Source organism: Papaver somniferum, chromosome 10 (assembly GCF_003573695.1).
Source record: "Papaver somniferum cultivar HN1 chromosome 10, ASM357369v1, whole genome shotgun sequence".
Taxonomy (NCBI): Eukaryota; Viridiplantae; Streptophyta; class Magnoliopsida; order Ranunculales; family Papaveraceae; genus Papaver; species Papaver somniferum.
This window is the reverse complement of record NC_039367.1, coordinates 73,548,812-73,571,750: the sequence shown is the minus strand read 5'-3', so window position 1 is coordinate 73,571,750 and position 22,939 is coordinate 73,548,812. Positions and strand designations below refer to the sequence as shown.

General features: G+C 37.1%; 2 protein-coding genes across 3 annotated transcripts; both read left to right on the top strand.

Moving 5' to 3' along the window:
- The first annotated feature begins 5,793 nt into the window (after window positions 1-5,793).
- LOC113315060 (DNA mismatch repair protein PMS1-like) lies at window positions 5,794-11,950 on the top strand. 2 transcript variants are annotated; one of them, XM_026563372.1, is made up of 12 exons: window positions 5,794-6,386; window positions 7,031-7,354; window positions 7,537-8,871; window positions 9,116-9,157; window positions 9,345-9,622; window positions 9,711-9,837; window positions 10,030-10,098; window positions 10,552-10,625; window positions 10,771-10,836; window positions 11,003-11,106; window positions 11,212-11,393; window positions 11,579-11,950. In XM_026563372.1, the coding sequence occupies exons 1-12, from the start codon at window positions 6,144-6,146 to the stop codon at window positions 11,696-11,698; spliced, it is 2,964 nt and encodes a 987-aa protein (XP_026419157.1). In that variant the 5' UTR covers window positions 5,794-6,143; the 3' UTR covers window positions 11,699-11,950. The 2 variants fall into 2 exon arrangements, with proteins under 2 accessions (XP_026419157.1, XP_026419158.1); XM_026563373.1 differs by lacking the exon at window positions 9,116-9,157.
- Window positions 11,951-12,328: 378 nt separating this feature from the next.
- Window positions 12,329-20,315, top strand: LOC113319613 (ABC transporter C family member 14-like). Its single transcript, XM_026567857.1, has 12 exons — window positions 12,329-14,449; window positions 14,581-14,901; window positions 14,994-15,080; window positions 15,157-15,786; window positions 15,899-16,063; window positions 16,139-16,433; window positions 16,533-16,747; window positions 16,824-17,129; window positions 17,204-17,267; window positions 17,359-17,598; window positions 17,696-17,844; window positions 19,530-20,315. The coding sequence occupies exons 1-11, from the start codon at window positions 12,329-12,331 to the stop codon at window positions 17,794-17,796; spliced, it is 4,545 nt and encodes a 1,514-aa protein (XP_026423642.1). The 3' UTR covers window positions 17,797-17,844; window positions 19,530-20,315.
- The last annotated feature ends 2,624 nt before the right edge of the window (window positions 20,316-22,939 follow it).

Below are 22,939 nucleotides of genomic sequence, written 5' to 3'. Positions count from 1 at the left end.
TCAGGAAAACCGGAACAGAGTCCGCGAACCTAGTACGCAAAACTAGTCCGCATACTGTCGGAGGTTCTCTTTCCGAGAAAATATGCTGGAGTTTGTGAACTATTTACAAACTTATTCCGGGTACTTAAGTCCGCGTACTAGTCCGCGTACTTAGGTTGGTTATTTTCTAAAAGCGATTATTCGTGAACTTATACTTATATTAACTAAGGAATGCAAGTTTGCAAACCGTGGCTATAAAGTTCATGAATCGGTTCGAGTGAATCAAATCGTTTTTGCTTCGATTGTGTCTTGTATACTTCTATAAGATCTAAGCAATTGAACAACTCTTTAACTAGTTCATTTGAGTCATTTGAACTAGTTATGGTAAAGAAGAATATGGTTAATATGAAAGTGATCATATGGCTAACCTTTTGTTTAACTACTTTTGAACCAACGGATGTACATGTTTAGGTATGGTTACACAAACCTAAAACGTGCATTTCATTTGTGTGTAACAAGCTAAGTTTTCGATCTAATGGTTGAAAGATATTAGCTTGAATCTAATCAGGTTTTCATCTAACGGTGAATATTGAATACTTTGTTACTAAGCTAACATTGATTGCAAACCCTGATTTGAAAGACTATATAAAGGAGAACTCTAGCAACTGGGAAACCTAATCCCCACACCTCCTGTGTGATACTAGTTGTATAAGCTAGAGTCGATTCTCCTTTAACCTTAGGTTTCTACTGAGACCCTGTAGGTTAACGACTTGAATACTTCATTGGGATTGTGAAGCCAGACCGATACTACTTTATTGTAGTTGTGTGATCTGATCTTGTTGTTTCTATCGTATTGAGTACAATCGTAATGATTGGCTTGAGATTGATATCTCTGATAGGCAAGATATAAAAGTAATCACAAATATCTTCGTCTCATCGTTTGTGATTCCACAATATCTTCTTTCGCCGCGTCGATTAAGATTATTGTGAGGTGATTGATAATACTAGGCTGTTTTTCGGGAATATAAGTCCGGGTTGTCAATTGGTTCCTGTTTACCTTGATTTATCAAAATACGGAACAAAACTCGTAGGTATTTCTGCGGGAGACAGATTTATCTATTACCGTAGACTCTTAAGTGTGATATAGATTTGTTTATTTAAAGTCTTCGACTTTGAATCGTAGAAACTCTTAGTTGTGGGTGATATCAGCTAAGGGAATCAAGTGCGTATTATTCTGCTGGGATCAGAGACGTAAGGAGCGCAACTGTACCTTGGATCGGTGTGAAATTTATTGGGGTTCAGCTACAGTCCAGACCGAAGTTAGTTTGTAGTAGGCTAGTGTCTATAGCGGCTTAATACAGTGTGTGTTCAATCTGGACTAGGTCCCGGAGTTTTTCTGCATTTGCGGTTTCCTCGTTAACATAACTTCTGGTGTCTACGTTATTTCTTTTCCGCATTATATTGTTTATCTTTATAATTGAATCACAGGTTGTGCGTTTGAATCAATCAATTGGGTAATCCGACCTTTGGTTGTTGATTGAAATTGATTGATCCTTGAGCATTGGTCTTTGGTACCTTTCAAGTGATTTCTCATGTATTCAATTAGACTTGCAAATTTCTATTTTCTTGAGTAAGAATTGAATCGAGAAAGAGAGATATAACTCTTTGATATACTTTATAAGATTGAGTCTAGTTGATTCTCTTGAAAGTATATTGGAATTAGTCCATACAGATTGATAATCGAAATATTGGGTGTGGTTGTTGTACCCCGCTTTTTCATTAAGTATCCAAATATTTGTTCAGCTAGTTAGTATGGGTAATTAAAACTCACATTTGTCTTCATCTTCTTTCTTTTCCTAGAAAATAGTTACCATATCAACTTGGATACAAATTCTTAACAAATAAAATACGGTTTCACTTTTTTCCATAACAATACTACCCCTCTTCACTGTTTTTTTGTTTCTCTTGGTTATTTGTTTTTCTCATATTAATTGTTATCAATTCACATAGCGATTTGATGTTTTTCTTGTTATCAATTCACATGGTGATTTGATGTTTTTCTAATTAGATTTTCGTTGAAATGAGGATTTACTTATACCATTAAACGATTTCATATCGTAATTATTTCGTTTATTGACGATTTCAGATCGTAATTATTTCGTATGCTGGAGTTCTTTAAAATTTGATCTTTGAAAATTTTGATTGAAAAGGGAATTTAGGGTTTGTTTTTGGATTATAGAAAATTATCTCCAAGTTAGAATATAAATTTCTTGAATTAAGAACAGGCAATAACAACACCAGAATCATGTTGTCCAAGTTAGTTTTAGTTACTAACATAAATTATGTTTACAAATATTTAAAATTTTAAACTGGGGTTATAATTAGTCAAACAGTGGGTTATATTTAGTCACAGCCTTAGCAAAGTACCCTTTATTTATATTCTTCCACTTGCTTGACTACCTGTCTTGTTAGCAAAGTACTCTTCATTTGTATTCTTCTACTAGCTTGGATACCTATTTCATTTCTCCACTTAATTCTAATGACTTACCAAAGCCAAAGATCCATATGCTGCCACTGACATTATATTGGCATGTATAATAGCTCCAAAAAAACACCATATTTACGTGCATAAGTAACATGGGGTGGTTTATTATTTTATTTCATTTTGTCAGGACCAGAGAACATAGCTAATTCCACTTCTCAACCACTGATATCAATTCTCTATAAAATAGCCATTCAACCGTATATGTCGAATTCGTCAACTTTGCTTGTTTAATCATGATTTACTCGAAATATTTGGTTGTAGGTGTCTACCTACAAAGCATAAAAATATAATAAAATTAGTACAAAAATGAGGATAAGTAAATATAAATAAGGCGGTGGAAATGTATTAATTATAAACTCATCAGCCGTCATAGTGTTTGAGCATGTGCTAAAATCTAATTTTTGGATTTGAAAATTCCTTAGTGTTCAAACTACCTTGGTCTATAAATAGTGAAGTTTGTGCTTCTTACAAACTCATCCAGAACATACACACTTCATTTTGTAGTATGTGTGGGAAGTCGACTAATAGTCTCCTGGAGAGAAGAGTAGACTAATTAGGCGAGATCTCTTACGTCGTCTTCATTTAAAGACTTATGTGGGATCAAGAAGCGTCTAGAAGTACCGTTGGTGGGAAACTGGAAGAACATTGTTATTTGAGTATTGAATTATTGATTTAATTGACAAACGGTAGTTAAACCTTGATTGCACGTAGTTTGTTTATTTAACGATCCTTCTCTTCCGATATTAGGTCACTCAAACTAGATCAAGGATTTCCAAAGTTCATATGTGTATTTAGATCTGAAAATATGGCTTGTGATTATCCATTATTAACAACTTCCTTTTTGTGTATGATTGATCACAAGGGAATCAAGTTATTTGTGCATGCACATTGAAGACCGAGGATTTGAAGACATTTTCTTATTGGTATTCTGATCTTTGTGATTATATATCGTTTACACTTGATTGATTGGGATCTAACAAAATAACTTGTTTTATATATCGACGATCTATCATTTGGTGGTTATTTTCAGGATCCGAGTATGATAGTATGATAGGTTTAAAGATCCGGTTATCTCGATAATCTAGATTTTGGTTGATCTAAAGCGATACAAAGGAGTTTATATTATTTAAACGGAAAAGCCTTTGTATAACTCAACATGCATCTCTGATTTAGTTCTTTAGAATGATAGATCGGTTACAGAATCCAAACTAGTCCTTTATTATTTCGGAATACGATCCAAAGGAGTTGAGTGGTAGAAGTCTTCACAACAGGTGGAGCAATTTAAGACAGTGGACTCTATCTTAGGATTCACGTGCATTGACCATATTGGTAGTAGGTGCAAGGATACTGAAGGAACTAAACAACTTGGAGTTAGTTTACTTGGTCTCAACTATACGAAGTTGGTAGTAGTCTTTGTATAACGACTTAATTCGAGAGTACTCAAAACTAGACTAGGTCTCGGGGTTTTTCTGCATTTGCGGTTTCCTTATTGACAAAATCTTATTGTGTTCTTTTGTTTTACTTTATGCATTATAATTATTGTATTAGTTATAATAAAGTAATTGCACTGTACATTAATCAAACACTTGGTTGATCTCATAGTTTGTTTTAGTCCGAACTTATACTATATACCAAGTAGACATTTTTTAGTTGTTATCTTCTTGACAGTCTCTATCTATATTTGATAACGCAAGGTGTGTCTTGAATAGGTTGATGTAGAAAGGATTATGGTACCTTCGTCATTTCAAAAGTCTAATTTGTTTCGTCTCGACCCACGAACGTAAATGCAACTTAGAGGTATTGACATGTTATTAAGAGATTCTAAACTACAACAACTACTTGATGAGATAAAACTAAACTTCACTAAAATATTTACAATGCAACATAAGATGTTCTATTATCCACCTTCTTGTTCGGTGATTCTTCCACGCATCTGACGATTGTCAACGATCTAGCACTGCCCGTCTTTTTAAATCGCCTCACTATATCACGACCACTTGTTGTACTTTAGTCCTATCAAGAAGATTTCACCACCACTCTCACAAAAATCCCATATGGATCGATATTGCATTAGCCCTTAGGTTTTTTCTCCAATGACAAAATAGTTGCGTTTTTTATATGGTTATACATGCTCTATGGTAACTTGTTTTCAAGGTGTAAGACCTAGCAAAAGTTTTCAGGCTTACACATGCCGCTCTTTATTTCTAATTTGAAGTGATAATGAAATTGTCACGCCAGTAACTGGATGAATGAAGCATACCTGGCCACTCTCATGTTCAAAAGAATATTTTAAAGCGATTCATTGAAGACCTTCGAATGTTGAAGATGCAACAATTAATATGCTCAAGAATTAAAGTCCAAGATAAAAAATATCAATGTGGTGAAGATGATTTTCTTACAACACGAAGGCAAAGATTTACATGACAAGGAAAACCCTCTTTTAAGCCTTTGGATAACATGAAAACCTAGAAGCAGATGGAGAACGTTACAAGGAAGAATATGTTAAGCAGTAGGTTATGCCTTGGAAATGTTTGTGAACCATATGAAAGAAGTATAAAAGACAAAGACATCGAAAAGAGTTGAAAGAAGCTATTCACTAGTGATAACTCAACTTATCCATTCTTACATAGACAAATAATAAAATCTAAAAACAACGGACTATTGAACCCATAACCTATAACTCGAGAGTTCAACTCCAGACCGCTAATCCCCGTTTGTTAATAAAATCTAAGAGCCTGTTTGGTACAGTTTTCAAAAACAGTTTTCTTTTTTTTTAAAAACAGAGAAAACGGAAAACAGGAGAAAATGCGTTTGGTAGGGACATTTTCAGAAAATGTTTTCTACATGTTTTCTGTTTTTGAAAACAAAAAAATGAAACAACAAATTATTATTTTCTGTGTGTTTCTTTTTTTTCTTTTCTTTTCTTTGTTCTTTTTTCTTTTCAGAACAAAGTAAGAGATTGGGGGAATGACTGCAAATGAGTCATGGCTAATATCACTATGTCTTAGACGAATCTTTACATTTTATCCGATTTAGTTGATTTTCCTTGTTTTCAAAGACAGTTCACCAAACAATTTTAAGAAAATGAAAACAAGGAAAAAATGGTATATTTTTAAAACTGTGGAAAACAATTTTTAAAAACTGTTTTTGAAAATTGTACCAAATAGACTCTAAAGTTATTTGTCCCGTAACGAGTGTTTGTCCCGGCTAGATAGTTTGACGCTAAAGGGAGGTCACGCTCAGCCTCAGCCTCAGCCTCAGCCTCAGCCTCAGCATCGTAGAAGTTCAGTCTTCACACAGACGCAAGACAAAAAGAAAAAGCCTCGAAAATATTTTGGCGGCAAAATTTGAGAGCTGTGAGAGTATACAGACCAGATCGATTGAGAGAGTTAGGGTTTCTCGAGTAATACAATCGTACGCCCCATTTCATTCAAAATCTCCAATTAACACTTATATGAAGAAAGAAATTTCTCGATTTTTTTTCTAGGGTTCTAATATATGTGAAAATATCGAAGTTTACCGAGTAAAATCAGTTAGATTGAGCTCAAAAGTAAAACCTAAATCCAGAATTATGGCGACGGAAGAAACTATGTAATGTGATTTGACTGTTAGGGTTCGGATGGAAGGAGGAAAAGGAGGAGGGGTTCCAAATGAAGCGATGATTAAACCTATAAACAAAAGTGTAGTTCATAGAATCTGTTCAGGACAGGTAATACTTGACCTATCATCTGCTGTTAAAGAGTTAGTTGAGAATAGTTTAGATGCTGGTGCCACAAGTATTGAAATCTCCTTGAAAGATTTCGGAGAAGAGTCATTCAAGATTATCGATAATGGATGTGGCATTTCACCAAACAACTTTAAGGTACTACTTTGACTTTTGAAAGTTTTAGTTGATGTTTCTTAAAGATTGGATTTTTTTGGAAACCGAAATTAGGGAGAAAGAGCGTAGAGAAGAGTCATTTTATGGGTATTGACGATTCTCGTGACATTTTTGGCATTGTGATTGTGATCTATATGGTATGAGTTTTGCATTGATTTTGAACAGTTTCTGTGTTTTTATGACTTTCGATGGAATAACGTAACCAAATTCACCTTGTGTGGTCATATGAATAGAATGTCTGGAGAAAGAAAATGTTAGAGTGCCCGTGGATTTGGCGCCGTTGATGCCAGGCATTCAACCCCAGCGGGTTGCCCATCTAACAATGAATAGGTCATCCATGCGGATGTGTGCGTGCTAGCAAAGCTCAATTTGAAACCCAAGGTTTTGTTAGAACTAACTTGAGCACGATATTCTAGTCGGTGCTCATTAGGAATTGAATGAATGATATGCCCCATTACATCATTGAACATGATATCCATTCAACCGTAATGCCAAATTCTTCTATTTTTCTTATTTTTTATTTTAAATGTTGTGGTTAGAATTTGAATGCTTGCAAAGAATAACATGGTTTTGGTTGTTTTAAAGTTATATTTTGAGTTTGATCTTGATTCTATTATTCTTTGCAGGTTCTTGCGTTAAAGCACCATACATCTAAAATAGCAGATTTCCCTGATCTACAGTCTCTGACTACATTTGGGTTCAGAGGGGAGGCTCTAAGTTCACTTTGTGCACTAGGGAAATTAACTGTTGAAACTAGAACTAAACATGAATCAGTTGCTTCACACTTGACTTTTGACCACTCGGGATTACTAACTTGTGAGAAGAAAACAGCACGTCCAATTGGTACTACTGTCACTGTCGAGAAATTGTTCTCCACCTTGCCAGTCAGAGGCAAAGAATTTAGTCGTAATATTCGAAGGGAATATGGAAAGCTCGTCTCTTTACTGAATGTGAGATACTTTTTCTTACTGCTGTTACGTTACATAATTGCTTTTTACTTGCTTAAAGTCTTCTATCGCATGTTCTTTTGTATGTAGTCCTAGAATGTATTTTCCAATGCTGACTCTGGCTATCTGAAGGCATCCAGCAGCATGGTGGATAATGACTTGGATTTCTTTATCTGTTTACACAGGCATATGCTCTCATAGCAAAAGGAGTACGGATAGTGTGTACCAACACAACCGGTAAAAACACAAAATCTGTGGTGATTAAAACACAAGGAAGTAACTCCATGAAAGATAACATTATAACAGTGCTTGGTAATAATATTTTCACATGCTTAGAGCCATTGAGTATATCGATATCCGACAGCTGTGAAGTTGAAGGTTTCCTTTCGAAGCCTGGTCAGGGAAGTGGTCGTAATCTGGGGTACAAACAGTTCTTTTTTGTCAATGGTCGACCAGTTGATATGCCAAAAGTCAGCAAGCTTGTTAATGAACTTTATAAGACTTCTAGCTCCAAACAATATCCAATTATGGTTATGAACTTCATCGTGCCAACAAGAGCATATGATGTCAACGTAACTCCTGATAAAAGAAAAATATTCTTTTCTGATGAAGGTTCCCTTATGCGCTCCTTACGAGAATCTATTGAAAAAATTTATTCCCCAAGTCACTGCAGTTATTCAACAAATAAAGTCGAGGAGCACCAAAAGGAAGGCAATGGCCTAAATTTATGTCACCATCAAGAGATACCCACTTTGCCGTTGAAGCGAATCCCATCAAAAGTCTACAGTAATAATGAAGCAGAGTGCAGTGAGGTTCAAGTTGTTGAGGATGACAGTCCTATTAAGACAGTCAAAAAGCGGATACCTGTTTCAGATGTAGAAGAAGGAATGGTACAGATCGAAGGTGAGAAACCGTCACCGAAGGACTTCACTCTTAGAGCTCATGCATTTGGAAAGGCTGATATTTCTTCTGAATACGAGTATCACTCTAAGAAATTGAGAACTTCTACGCCTATTGGTATAACTGAGAAACGATCACGGAAGGACTTCACCCTTAGAGCTCACTCATCTGGAAAGGCTGATATTTCTTCTGAATACGAGTATCACTCTAAGAAATCGAGAACTTCTATGCCTAGTGCTATAACTGATCAACGTGCCTCCCCAAGATCAGCTGAGGATGGTGTTGCTAAGAACGCCAATTCCAACAGTTGTTTAAGCCTTGCTCAGTCATCACTTACCAAATTCATTTCTATCAATAAGAGGAAGCATGAAAATAGCTGTACAGTACTGTCTGAAATGCCTGTCCTGAGAAATGAAATAGTGCAATGTCAAGTGAGTAAAACCAATTCAGATATGCAGCCTGATCTCTCAAAGTCCCTTGTCGATCACTGCCAAATTGATGGTTGTGCTGATGTTCTTGGGAAAGAGTCCTCCAGGTGTTTTAAGGGGACTCTTGAATCTAAAGAAGTAGAAAGTCCATCAGGTGCAGAAGGAGATGTTAACGTCAAGGGATTTGAAGAGGTATTTTGATATCTAACTTCAGCAATCTCCATTTTTTTAATCCAGTTTGACATCTCTGTACATGTAGGCACTTCATTTTAGACTTCAATATTTGACAGATTTTTGAGGACCGCAAGTTGCTAAACAAGATGCCGGCTGTAGTCTTTTTGATCATACTGTATAGTTTGTGAAACTTACGTAGAGGCAATTATATCTGCATTTTTTCTGATTAAATACCTAAGACTCTGTACGTTTTTTCTCAAAGGTAGCACTGCTGCTTGGATGTCAGACTGTACATCATACGAAAGTAGGTCCAGATTCTGCTCCATCTAAACATATGACATTTAAGTTTGTTCTTTCTGATAGTCGCACTATTTCGATCCGATTTTTCCATACCACAGAATCTCTAGAAGCAAATAGATTGGAGTTTTATTTTTCACGAAATTATGTCTTTATAGAGCTTGTTGTTTCTGATTTAACTTGGCTTTCTCCAGGGTGACTTAGAATTTGGAATTAGATTACCGCACATTGACGAAGTAACTTCAAGACCTATGGTGGGCAAAGATCTAGAAAACATATCTGAGGAGATTTCAGGCTCAGGCCTACCGTCTAAGTCTTCTGAAATGTCTTTAGATGCTCCAGTCCAGTCTCATCGTTCAGAGATCTGCTCCATTTTGCAGTTCAATATTAGGGATCTAAGAACAAGTCGTGAAAAGAGGCTTTCAAGATTACAATCTAGTGGTTCCATGCATGGAAAAACAAATAGCAAAGGGTCAAATCCTGGAATTGATTTTTTTTTCTTTCCAAATAAATATAAAAAACAAGTTCTCATGTCCTTACTTGTTTTGATCATGCTGTAGGTGCTATGCTGCTGCAACATTAGAGCTCTCAGAACTAGATAATAATGAACGTAAAGCAAGATCTCTAGTTGCTGCAACTAATGAGTTGGAAAGGCTTTTCAATAAGAAAGATTTTAACAGAATGAAGGTTGATAGGCATAATTTTTTATTGGTTACTCTGGTTTTCATATTTTGACATTAATCATATGAAACTGTTTATTCATGCCTAGTTTGATTGCTCATTTTATTCTGTTTTATTTTGACATTGGTGTAAGAAGACAATGTTGTATTTTATGATAAGGTAAATTTGTTGTCAAGCAACTTCTTGTTTTCATTTTAGGTTATTGGGCAGTTCAATCTTGGCTTTATCATTGGAAAGCTAGAGCAGGACCTATTTATTGTTGATCAGGCAAGTTCTTGTTTCTTATGCATGAAAAGTTTTCTAATCTAGATGACGTTGCTTATTTTCTACTGCAAGCTGATACATACAACAAAGGTTTAGGGTTGTTAATTTTAGCTCTCAACATCTTATATAGTGAAACTGATATTGTCCGACATTTATTTAAGAACTGTCAAAATCTACTGGAGTATATCTAGCATCACCAATAATATTTCTAACATCCGTTTTTTAAAAAAAAAAATGGACTCCGCTCTTCCATAGTTCCGTATCTTAAACCTATATGCCAGGTTCTTTATTCCACTCTCCAAAAGTTTGTTAGGATTAACTTCTGAGTTACAGATAGTCAGATGCACAAATTTTAAATGAATTATTGCTTTGATGGCTACTTTATGTATCTCTTTAAAGCAAGCACAATTATCTAATAGAATATTCAAAACATGTTTTTCTGTTACTACTTTTCAGCATGCTGCAGATGAGAAATTTAACTTTGAGCGGATGGCGCAAACAACCATCTTAAATCAACAGCCTCTGCTTCAGTAAGTAGTTCTCTGCTTAGATTATTTTCATCAAACATGATTTCATTATGAGCATATGGACAGTAAAGTCAATAGGGTCAAATCATCAAAATTATTGTGTTCATAGTGTTAGTATTTGATGTGGCTTTCCAATTCATTCTTGTAGGCCGATGAGGTTGGAGCTCACTCCTGAAGAAGAAGTTATTGCATCAATGCATATGGACATAATCAGGTATCACGTGTTCATTTTCTTTTGTTCCTTGCCAAATCTGTGGATTTGCACAATTATCATGGTCCCACTGCTTTCTATTTTGATTTTGCATTTTTTTTTTTTTTTTAAGTTCTTCTTTTGATGCTTGGTTTTGCTGACTGTATAATGTTGCTCATCTGATTACAAGGAAAAATGGGTTTTCTTTGGTAGAGGATCTTGGTGCTCCCCCAGGCCATCATTTTAAGTTAAGAGCTGTTCCATTCAGTAAAAACATAACCTTTGGAGCTGAAGGTAAACTTTGTCCATAACATCTATAATCATGTGATTTTTTCAAGTTGTGAATCCGATTAAGGAGGCTTGTATAAAGAGTTACCACACTTCATTCTTTGTAAACAGATGTCAAGGAGCTAATATCGGCCCTCGGCGATAGTCATGGGGATTGCTCAATTGTAAGTAGTTACAAATTGGACACAGCAGATTCTATTTGTCCACCAAGAGTGCGTGCAATGCTGGCATCCCGGGCTTGCAGATCATCTGTTATGATAGGTGATCCACTGGGAAAGAATGAGATGCAAAAGGTAATACCAAATTGATTTTTCATATCCAGTTGGTCCTGTTCTTTGGATAGAAGGATGATGTATTAAGCTTTAAAGTTCAATGAGTCACACATCTTATATAACTCGCATGGCAGAACCTGTAACATTGATTGTTGTATAAACTAATTACTATTATTTTGTTGTTGTTGTTGTTATCTGATTTCCAGATACTCAAACATTTGGCAGAGCTCAGGTCCCCTTGGAATTGCCCCCATGGTAGACCAACAATGCGACACTTAGTGGACTTGACAACCCTCTACAGGAGGGAAGAAGATATTGATGATTGAGGGAGACGAAACTATTAATGGAGCTGCTAGCCTTGACACCTGCTTTTTTAATTTACCGGAGCTTCTTTTTTATGTTTGTTTTCATCCAGACCTGGATTTGGGTTTATATAACATCTCATCTCCAAATGTCCCGGTACTTTTTTTTTTCTCTCTTAAAATAAATGAATGTAAATATTCTGCTTTTCTGATAAAAAAAGAAAATGTAAATTAAGCTGTTAATCTTGGATGAATGTAAATATTCTGCTTTTCTCATTATGTGCTTTAAACAATTGAGCCAGTGATTTCAGGATTGCCACCATTTTCCGTTTTGGACTTTTAGTGCCATTGTTAGCTAGTCAACTAAAACTGTTTACGTCATGAACTAGTCAGATTTTTAATTGGATGCTACAAATGTGTCATAGACTCTAAGTGGTTTGCAATCTGCATTAAAATGGATTCATAAAAATGGCAAATTCGGTGAGGTAAGATTTTGAACAACTCATTCACGTTCATTTATGATGATGAACATGGTATTGGTCATTCAGACTCATCTCACTCTCACTCTATAATCCAAAAACCGGCTTACATAAAAAAAGAAGTTGCCCAAGACTAATATACTGTATCTTTTAACTAGCTTTTGGTTCTCTGAAAATGTCTAATTCTCCAGATACTTCTTGGATCACTTCTCTTTCATGTTCGTCAAGCCATGTTATCAAATCTTCGGTGGAAACCTCAACCTTGTCTGTCTTGCTTCAATGGGTAAGATTTGTGTTACTATCTCCATGTTGGCAACGCATTCTCTTCACCATTATTGATCTTCTCTTTTTGCTTGCACTTTTCATCTGTTTAATCAAAGAAATCTTTTACTCGACTCGTTCTTCTATTCATGAACAAGAAGATTCTGCCATTGCCAGAAGAAGAATCAAGTTTTATTTTAAGACTAGTTTTTCCTACAATCTCTCTCTGATTCTTACTATGCTATTAGCAGTTTCTTATACTATTCTTTGTTTAATAGTTTTCACTAGTACTACTGAAACGTCCAACTCTAATACATGGAGACTAATAGAACTTGTATTCTTAGTAATTCAAGCAGTAACTCATTTTGCTATTGCGGTATTAATCGTACACGAAAAGAGAACGGAAGCAAGGATTCATCCAACATCTCTTCGCCTTTATTGGGTTGTCAACTTTTTTGTCATTTGTTTGTTCTCTATCTCTGGGATCACTAGACTCAGCTTAATCAAAGAAAACCATGCTTTGAAGTTACGCACAGACGATATTGTTTTCCTAATTGTTGTCCCAGTGTCGGTTGTTCTTTTGTATTCTGGAATCAAAGGGTCTACAGGAATTGAAAAAACTGGATACTGTGAACCAGAAAAGGATTTAAATGTACCTCTTTTGGTGAACAATTCGAATGTGTCAGGGTATGCTTCAGCCTCGTTGTTGTCAAGAGCTACTTGGTATTGGATGAATCCGTTGCTAACAAAAGGATACGAATCGCCTCTCCATATAGAAGATGTTCCATCACTGTCACCTGAACATATGGCTAAAGAGACATCTCAATTGTTCGAATCAAATTGGCCAAAACAAGCAGACAAATGCAGCCATCCAGTTCGAACGACATTAATTCGTTGTTTCTGGAAGGAAATGATCTTCACTGCATTCCTTGCGATTCTTAAGCTATGTGTCATGTATTTAGGTCCTATTCTTCTTGATGGGTTCCTCAGGTTCACGTCTGGTAAAGGTGATTCTCCTTATGAAGGTTACTATCTTGTATTAGCCCTTTTATTGGCGAAATTCATCGAAGTTCTTTCGTCTCACCAGTTCAATTTCCAATCTCAGAAGGTCGGAATGCTCATTCGATCTACTCTCATCACTTGTTTATATAGAAAGGGTCTTAGACTCTCATGTTCTTCCCGCCAAAAACACGGCATAGGCCAAATTGTGAACTACATGGCAGTTGATGCGCAACAACTTTCTGACATGATTTTACAGCTTCATAATCTGTGGATGATGCCAATTCAAGTAGGAATTGCTCTGGTTATACTCTATTCATACTTGGGTATATCGTCTTTGGCGGCATTTGTTGGTGTTACTGCTGTAATGCTGTTTGTTCTATGGGGTACTAAAAGAACCAACAAATATCAATTCGGTGTAATGAAAATGAGAGATTCAAGAATGAAAGCTACAACTGAAATGCTTAATAACATGAGAGTGATAAAATTTCAAGCTTGGGAAGAACATTTTGCTGAAAAGATTCAAGCATTTCGTGATTCAGAATTCGTCTGGTTACAGAAATTCGGAATTTCTGCTTCTGCAAATATGGTCGCATTATGGAGCACACCAGTGATTGTTTCAACCCTCACATTCGAAACTGCAATATTTCTGGGGTATCCACTAGATGTAGGAACTGTTTTTACAGCTACATCAATTTTCAAAATCTTACAAGAACCGATACGGAGTTTTCCTCAAGCTTTGATATCGATTTCGCAGGCAATGATTTCTCTTGGAAGACTAGATGGGCATTTAATAAGTAAAGAATTAGTTGAAGGAGATGTAGAGAGGGTAGAAAATTGTGGTGGTAGTGTTGCAGTTGAAATACATGGCGGGGTTTTCGGGTGGGACGATGATGCTGGTGGAGAAGCAATAATCAAAATCTTGAATTTGCAGATTAATAAAGGAGAATTAGCAGCAATTGTTGGCACTGTAGGATCAGGGAAGTCTTCATTTCTTGCGGCAATTCTTGGTGAGATGCATAAGATCTCAGGAAAGGTATGGTTCTTGTCAGACATTCACATTTTTGAAAAAGTTTTTTCCCTTGCATTTTGAGCTCCATCTGTGGTGGCTCTATTTTGGAGTTTTGCGCTGACTGTTCATTGTTTTGTGGCACATAATCACAACAGGTGAGAGTTTGTGGAACCACGGCCTATGTGGCCCAGACGCCGTGGATACAGAATGGTACTATCCAAGCCAATATTCTGTTTGGTACAGCAATGAACATAGATAGGTACAGAGAAGTAATCAGAGTGTGTTGCCTTGAGAAAGATTTGAATATGATGGAATTTGGAGATCAGACGGAGATTGGTGAGCGTGGTATAAACCTCAGTGGAGGTCAGAAACAGAGGATACAACTTGCTAGAGCTGTGTATCAAGATAGTGATATTTACCTTCTTGACGATGTCTTCAGTGCGGTTGATGCTCACACTGGTTCTGAATTATTCAAGGTGAGCATTCATAGCATTACCTGCAGTTTTACATATCTGTCAAAGCAATTTATTACATCGAATTTGTTACATTTACGGTTTTGAGTTTCCAGGATTGTGTTAGGGGAGCTCTGAAGAACAAAACCATTTTGCTTGTAACCCACCAAGTTGATTTCTTGCATAATGCTGATCTCATATTGGTAATGGTTTTCAGACTTTTGTATAAGGTACTGCTAAAGATATCCGCATTTTGGTGGTCTAACAATGATATTACAGGTAATGAGAGATGGGATGATTGTACAATCAGGAAAACATGATGAGCTAATAAACGATTCTGGCTTGGATTATGGTGCACTTGTAGCTGCCCATGTATCATCTATGGAACTAGTAGAGGAAAAAAACAGCAAGGAAAATCCTCGTGAAAAACCGGGCATGTCAATACTTCCAAGTTCAGCACCATCACACGACGCCAATGTCATAAATAAGTCAACGGATGAGTACTCGAAACCTGAGAAGGCAACATCCAAACTCATCAATGAAGAAGAGCGAGAAACTGGGCATGTCAGTTCGGATGTCTACAAGGCATACAGCACCGAGGCGTATGGATGGTGGGGTGTAGTTGCAGTAGTTTTGATGTCCTTGTTTTGGCAGTTCTCACTTATGGCTGGTGATTATTGGTTAGCATTCGAGACATCTGAAGATCGTTCATTTGATCCTACATTCTTCATTGAAATCTATGGAATTATAGATGTTGTTTCATGTTTCTTGGTGATGATAAGAGCATTTGGTGTTATGTTCATTGGCCTTAAGACTGCTCAGCTCTTTTTCATTAAAATTATTCGTAGCATCTCACGTGCACCAATGTCATTCTTTGATACTACACCATCCGGAAGAGTCTTAAGTCGCGTAAGCTTACAGTGGACACCGGATTCCTCTTGTTTTTCTTATTTATTGATACTTGTGATTACTGATGAGTTTTTCATGTTGGAATTGTTGAATCGCTGTTTGTTGTTTTCAGGCGTCGAGTGATCAAACCACTGTTGATTTATTGCTCCCGTTCTTCGTTAGCATGACAGTCACTATGTATTTCACTCTTCTCAGCATCCTATTTGTCATATGTCAAGTTGCTTGGCCAACTATCTTCCTCTTAATCCCGCTAATTTGGTTCAATATCTGGTACCGGGTAAAGTTTCTTCTCTAGTCATGATTTTTCCTTGTAACAATTCTTACATTCTGACATTTCTTTCTATCTTTGCAGCGGTACTATCTGGCGTCATCACGTGAATTAACCCGTCTTGACTCGATCACGAAAGCCCCTGTTATTCATCATTTCTCAGAAAGTATTGCTGGTGTAATGACAATTAGATGCTTCAGAAAACAAGAGGAGTTTTGTCATGAGAATTTCAACAGGGTGAATACAAACTTAAGAATGGATTTCCATAATAACGGCTCCAATGAATGGTTGGGGTTCCGCTTGGAATTGGTTGGGAGCATGGTCCTTTGCCTATCTGCATTCTTCATGGTCTTGCTGCCTACTAATTTCATTAAACCAGGTTTTTACCCCAATATAAGTTAATCTCATAAAAATGCGGTTTTTGTTATCTTGGTTTTCATCTTGTATTCAAGCTGCAATCCTGTATTGTTTGATGCAGAGTATGTGGGATTATCCTTGTCCTATGGTTTATCTTTAAATGGTGTATTGTTCTGGACAATATACATGACTTGTTTCGTCGAGAACAAAATGGTTTCCATTGAAAGAATAAGACAATTCATAAACATTCCATCTGAAGCACCCTGGAGAATCAAGGATTGTCTTCCTTATCCAGACTGGCCAACCCAAGGGGATGTCAGTGTCAACAATTTGCAGGTAACTAGATTCAAACTGAAAATTTACACATCGTCGTCTTAGTTTTTGAATTTCATGATATTTGTGGTGTGCACAGGTTAGATATAGACCAAACACACCTCTCATTCTCAAAGGCATCACTCTTAGGATTCAAGGAGGAGAAAAAGTCGGTGTTGTTGGTCGAACCGGAAGTGGGAAATCGACTTTGATTCAAGCTTTCTTTAGAGTTGTGGAGCCTTCAGCAGGGAACATAATTATAGACAACATCGATATTTCCAAGATTGGTCTCTATGACCTTAGATCCCGCTTTGGAATTATTCCGCAAGAGCCTGTCCTTTTCCAGGGAACCATACGAAGCAACATTTACCCAATAGGACTGTACTCAGACGAGGAAATATGGAAGGTAACTCCGTCTATTTTAGCTCTACGTATATGGTTGATCAGATCAGGCATAACTTAAGATTTTCTGTTATTCAGAGCCTCGAACGGTGCCAACTAAAGGATGTAGTGATTGCAAAACCACAAAAGCTCGATGCTTCTGGTTGGTATTCTCTCTTCTTCAAATATACTGCTCTAAGCTAGTCTATCAGAAACTACTCACGATTGTGGAACTTTCATTTCTATCTTTTCAGTGGTTGATAGTGGAGACAATTGGAGTGTGGGAGAAAGGCAACTTCTCTGTCTAGGACGTGTAATGTTAAAGCGAAGTCGAATCTTGTTTATGGATGAACCAACAGCTTCTGTTGATTCACAAACAGATGGCGTAATTCAGAAGATCATAAGAGAGGATTTCTCTGCTTGTACAATTATCAGCGTTGCTCACAGAATACCCACAGTCATGGATTGTGATAGAGTACTTGTTATCGATGCAGGTAAAAAAAATCTTAAACCGAAACTGCTGCAGTAGTAGTGAAAAACTGTGTTACAATACAAAATGCACTTACATCGTCTTGTTATTTGTTTGAACAGGACTAGCACTAGAGTTTGATAAACCATCTAGTTTGCTTGAGAAACCAACAATCTTCAGAGCATTGGTTCAAGAATATGCAAACCGGTCATCTGGTTTGTAAACAATCAACAGGTTGAACTATTGTGATTCAACTGTTAGATGTATACAGGTAAGAATATCAACACATCGGGGGACAATTTGTAATGCAAGCTTCTCCATGGTCTGGATTTGATCTTTTCAGTCAGTAAAGACTAACAACATGTTTGTTTTTTCCTCTATGTAGAGGCTAACCTCTATTAGTCTCTATATAGTGGTGGGTCCCATTTATATTGGTGTTTGTTTTTTTCACTACCTCTACATAGATAGAGGCAAATCTCTATCTATATAAAGGAAATCAAATAGCACCAATTAGGTGCTATCTTTAAACCTCTACCTCTATTAAACCTTCAAATGACTAACATACCTTCGAACAAACTTATAATGTCCAAAAATAATTCCTTAATTCAAAATCTAAATTTGCCCCTGTTTCAGAAAAAGTGATATTTTCGCCCGTTTCAGAAAAAGGATATTTTCGACCTGTTTAAGAAAAAATTACATTTTACTCCGTTTCAAAAAAAGTGACACTTTAGCCCCGTTTCAGAAAAAGTGATACTTTTCTCCGTTTCAGAAAAAAGTGATATTTTTGCCCCGTTTCAGAAAAAGTGATATTTTTGCTCCGTTTCAGAAAAAGTGATATTTTTGTCCCGTTTCAGAAAAAGTGTTTTTTCCCCATTCCAGAAAAAGTGATACTTTCGCCCGTTTTAGAAAAAGTGATATTTTTGCTCTATTTCAAAAAAGTGATATTTTTGCCCCGTTTCAGAAAAAGTGATATTTTGTCCCGTTTCAGAAAAAATGAACATCTTTGGTTGTCTTTTCTAATACACCTTTTTTTTTGGAATTTTTGAACATATTTGGTTGTAATGGATCTTCATGGATTTTTTGAATTTTATAGGGGTAAAATGAGAATTATATAAAAGGACTATTTTGCGTTTCCTCCCCTTTAAAGATAGCTAATTAGCGTTTCCTCCCCAAATAGATTGAAATTAATGTTTCCTCCCCACATTAGGATTTCCGTCCATGGCTTGGTTATATGACTCAACACCTGTGCACGCGTGGCAAAATTAATATTATTATTTAGAATCTACCCAAAATACCCCTTAGATTTGTGCAAAATATGTGTGTCAGTCCTATTTCATTTTTAGAATATGACTAGAGTAGCACGGTCACTTAGGCCATCTCTCGAACAATAAGTATGCATTTCACAGATGGTAATGGGGTGAACTCTGTTGGAATTCGTCTACTTCTTTGGTAAATCTCCTTCTCTGCAAAATCAAATTTATACACAACCCATTGACATCTAACAAACCATGACTCTTAATCATTCATTCATTTCATCCTCAATCAACAATTAATCACCAAATATCTACCCCTTAGTCCAGTCTATAATTGAACTTGAGTCTTCATCCCAAAGGCGTGTTCGATAAATAGAATAGCAGCGTATTCATAATTCAACTTTGGGGTTACTGTGTACCAGAAGAAATCAAACTAGTCTCTTCTCCACTGGTTTTAGGTGGTTATTGGGTTTCCTCTATACTTAAAATGGTTGGGGCTAAATGATATCTTCTGAAACGATTGAACACAAACGGAAGCAGATCAAAGAACATGTACCTGAACTTGAACCCAAGTATCACCAAAACTCATTTCCATCATTTGAATTTTGACTTCCGATAACAAAATTTTGGTTTGCCGCGGTTGAGTGGGTTTGCAATTTGTTTTAATTTTTGTTGATTTAGTTTCGTTTATATGGAATTTTAGGTAATTGAAATTGGGTCATGATGAAATTTAAGACTGTAGCTGCCACGGTGGGGAAATGATGAAGATCTGGATGTGAAGTAGTTCATGGCGCTTACCTAGAACACTGATCAGATGGAGTTGTTCTGTAAAATCTGATGTGAAGACTGTAGCTGCCACAGTCGGCCCTTCCCATGACCTCAATTAAAGGTCCAGGTGGTCGTTATTTTGCGGTTGATTGTAAAAATCGTCCTGCTGTCCACAGTCAAATGTCGGAGATGATGGAGATCTGGGTTAGGAATGTCGGAGGTGATGAAGATCTGGTTTAGGAAACGAAGAAGATTACTAAACATCGCTGTCGTTGCTTCAGGGTGAGGGTATTTTTAGTAGTTTACTGAAAATAATTTTCTTTTTGCCACGCACGCAAAAATGCTGACTCGACTGACCTAGCAATGGACGGAAATCCTAACATGGGGAGGAAACGCTAATTTCAATCTATTTGGGGAGAAAACGCTAAGTAGCTATCTTTAAAGGGGAGGAAACGCAAAATAGCCCCATATAAAATTGGCTACACAATATAGAGCTGTTAGATAGTGGTCAAGCAAACATGATTTTAAGAGACAATATATAGTGATATTTATATAGATATACAGGTAAACCTCTATGTAGAACCCTCTATCTATAGAGAGGAAAAAACAAACATGTTGTAAGACTAATATAGCATCTCGCACAGTTATTTTTACTGGCTAATAACGGGTGCCAGTTTGACCAACTTATTTTTACTTCAATTCCCCAAAATTACCATGCATAAGTTTCTAATGCCAGTTTGACCGACTTATTTTCAGTTCAATCACAAATTACCATATGCGTTAGAATTTTCTAACATGGTTCACTTCATAGTACCCAATGAGGTGAACGAGAAAATCTCGAAGATCTGCCGAGGTGACCCAAATTCTGGTTTATGCCTCGATATATTACCCCATCCCATTTACTCATCTTATCTATTGTTCTGCTATGAGACGTTATCATATGATTTAATAGATTTAATATTGTAAAGAAAAGATTTCGAATTCAAGGTCGTCTTGGTTGAACTCTCGAAATATGATCCGAGCGATGGATGTTCGTAGATCCGTATCAATCTTAGTAAAAACAATTTATTGTTCACAAACAATTTTTGTTCAAGTTTATCATTTGGAAATTGCCCAAACAAACAGTACATACTGTCTACGACATCATGAATGTTTCAAATTTAAGAATGGGAGATTTTCAGAACCTCTTGGAGCAAGGTACGCAGACCCAGTAAGCATACCTAGTCAATCTGAATTTCGTGGACTGTAGAGGTTTGCATACCCTTTACATCTAAGTTCGGGAATGAAGGAACGTTTGCATACCCTTTCAATCTGACTTAACAAACTGCCAGAGTTTTGCATACCCAGTTGGCAAACACTTTTAGCCTGACTTCGGGGACTGCCAAGAGGTATGCATACCCGGTTAGCATACCTACCTAGTTGCAGATAGCAGAAGCTCAGGAACTGTCTTGTATGACTAAGTTCTCTTTTGCTATCACTCTCGTAGACACAACTTTATTCGCAAAACTACTTTGAGCTTGTGATAAGTCTTGAATTTTATTGAACCCTGTTATTGCTTGTAAGTTCAAATTTCTTACTTAGACGATATGAACTATCATTATGTACGGTTCCATAACTCCGAACCATAATGCGTAACCTTCGGTGTAATTTCAATGCGGACTTCTCACATGCTCGTATGAATTCTTAACTTAGAATTTCATCTAAACTGGGAAACTGTTTGCTTCAATCTCAAGAAAACTTATCTTGAATTCAAATCTATATGAAGCCTTGAGAATATATAAATAGAGAGACTCTTGCAGCTGGAGTAATTAATCCCTTGCACTCTTCTGTCCTAGTTGCAAAGCTAGAGTCGTCTTCTATAACCTAAGTTTCTTAACCGAACGGAATACAGTTACGACTTTGAAGACTTTACTTAGGGATTTGTGAAGCCTGGTCAGATTAATTTTTTACCTCATATTTCTTGTATTCGGATCTTGTTCTACTGGTATTGAAGTTTCACGAACATTAGATTAGGAACAAGACTGATAGAAATCATAGAGTTTTTTTCGTCTCATACTTTGTGAATGCATAAGATAGTGTTGATGGTGGATTTTCGTTTAAGGCTAAAATTGTAAAAGCCGAATTTAATAGGCTGACATCCTATAAAGGATAAGGCCATTTGAGTGATGAATACTTCTTCACTTTATTAATTAACCTAGAATGGAGCATGTGGCAACAATCCATGTGATTTAAATACACCCAGAACGGAGCATGTAGCAACAATCCCGATTTTCTGTGGATTTATAGCATTATTAATTAATGCTTTATTAGCCTTGTATTTCCTGTGATGTTCCCGGGAACCCTCACTGTTGATGCGCCATGAGGACTGAGTGTTGCTCCTAACAGAGTAACACGAATCTCCGAGTGTCAATAGTGAGGCATGCACGAAATGCCCGTACAGGCTATCTCTCGGTGTATTATACTAGCCCGATAGAGTATAGCCTCTCGGTATGTTATACTAGCCCGATTGAGCATTCCTCTCGGTGTGTTATACTAGCCCGATTGAGTATAATCTGGACTGCCCATGCTAGTCTCAGAAATAATCATGACCACGCAGGTTGGACGCATGATTCGACATCCTAGACGATCCTCGGTAGGAGCAGGTTATCACCACAATGACCACCAGCGGGCCCGGTTATGCCCTGGCTGGTCGAACGCATTCCTTACCCCCGAATAGCCGCCAAACGCCAGCCTTGAAGAGGATGGTCGAGCAGGCATGGAGTGGCTAGCATGCGCAAGACTGTCAAAAAATGGTCTCAAAATAAGTCGCGACCGTCCAACTTCGCAGGCACGGTTGGACGGCTTGGATTGTCCCGCGATCAATTGGTGAAGTGTTGGCACGCCCATTGGCGGGTCCACTTTCCACCTACCTGATCGGTTCTCCCACAACCAAGCTATGGAGCAATAAACGATTTCCCAAACATAGCTGGAGTGATGCTTTAGGAAACCGTGGAAATCCAAATTGATCACGACCATCCAACTTCGCAAGCATGGTTGGATGGCTTAGATCGCACCCGGGACCGTCGGTCAGGTATCACCATGTTCACCACCGGCCCGATGTGGGTCCCACGTGGTCGGCCAGTCCATACGAAGAGCATAGCATGCAAATTCGTCCCGCCAAAGTAGCATGCGCGCGACCAACATAAAACCCTAATTAGGGTTTGCGGCATATTACGTGTCTAAATCGATCACGAGCGTCCATCTTCGCTAGCCTGGATGAAGGGTGCAGGAATAGACTAAGGAGGTCCAGAGAATATCTACATGATCACCGTGGGCCCATCTACCTCTATATTTGACCGACCAGAG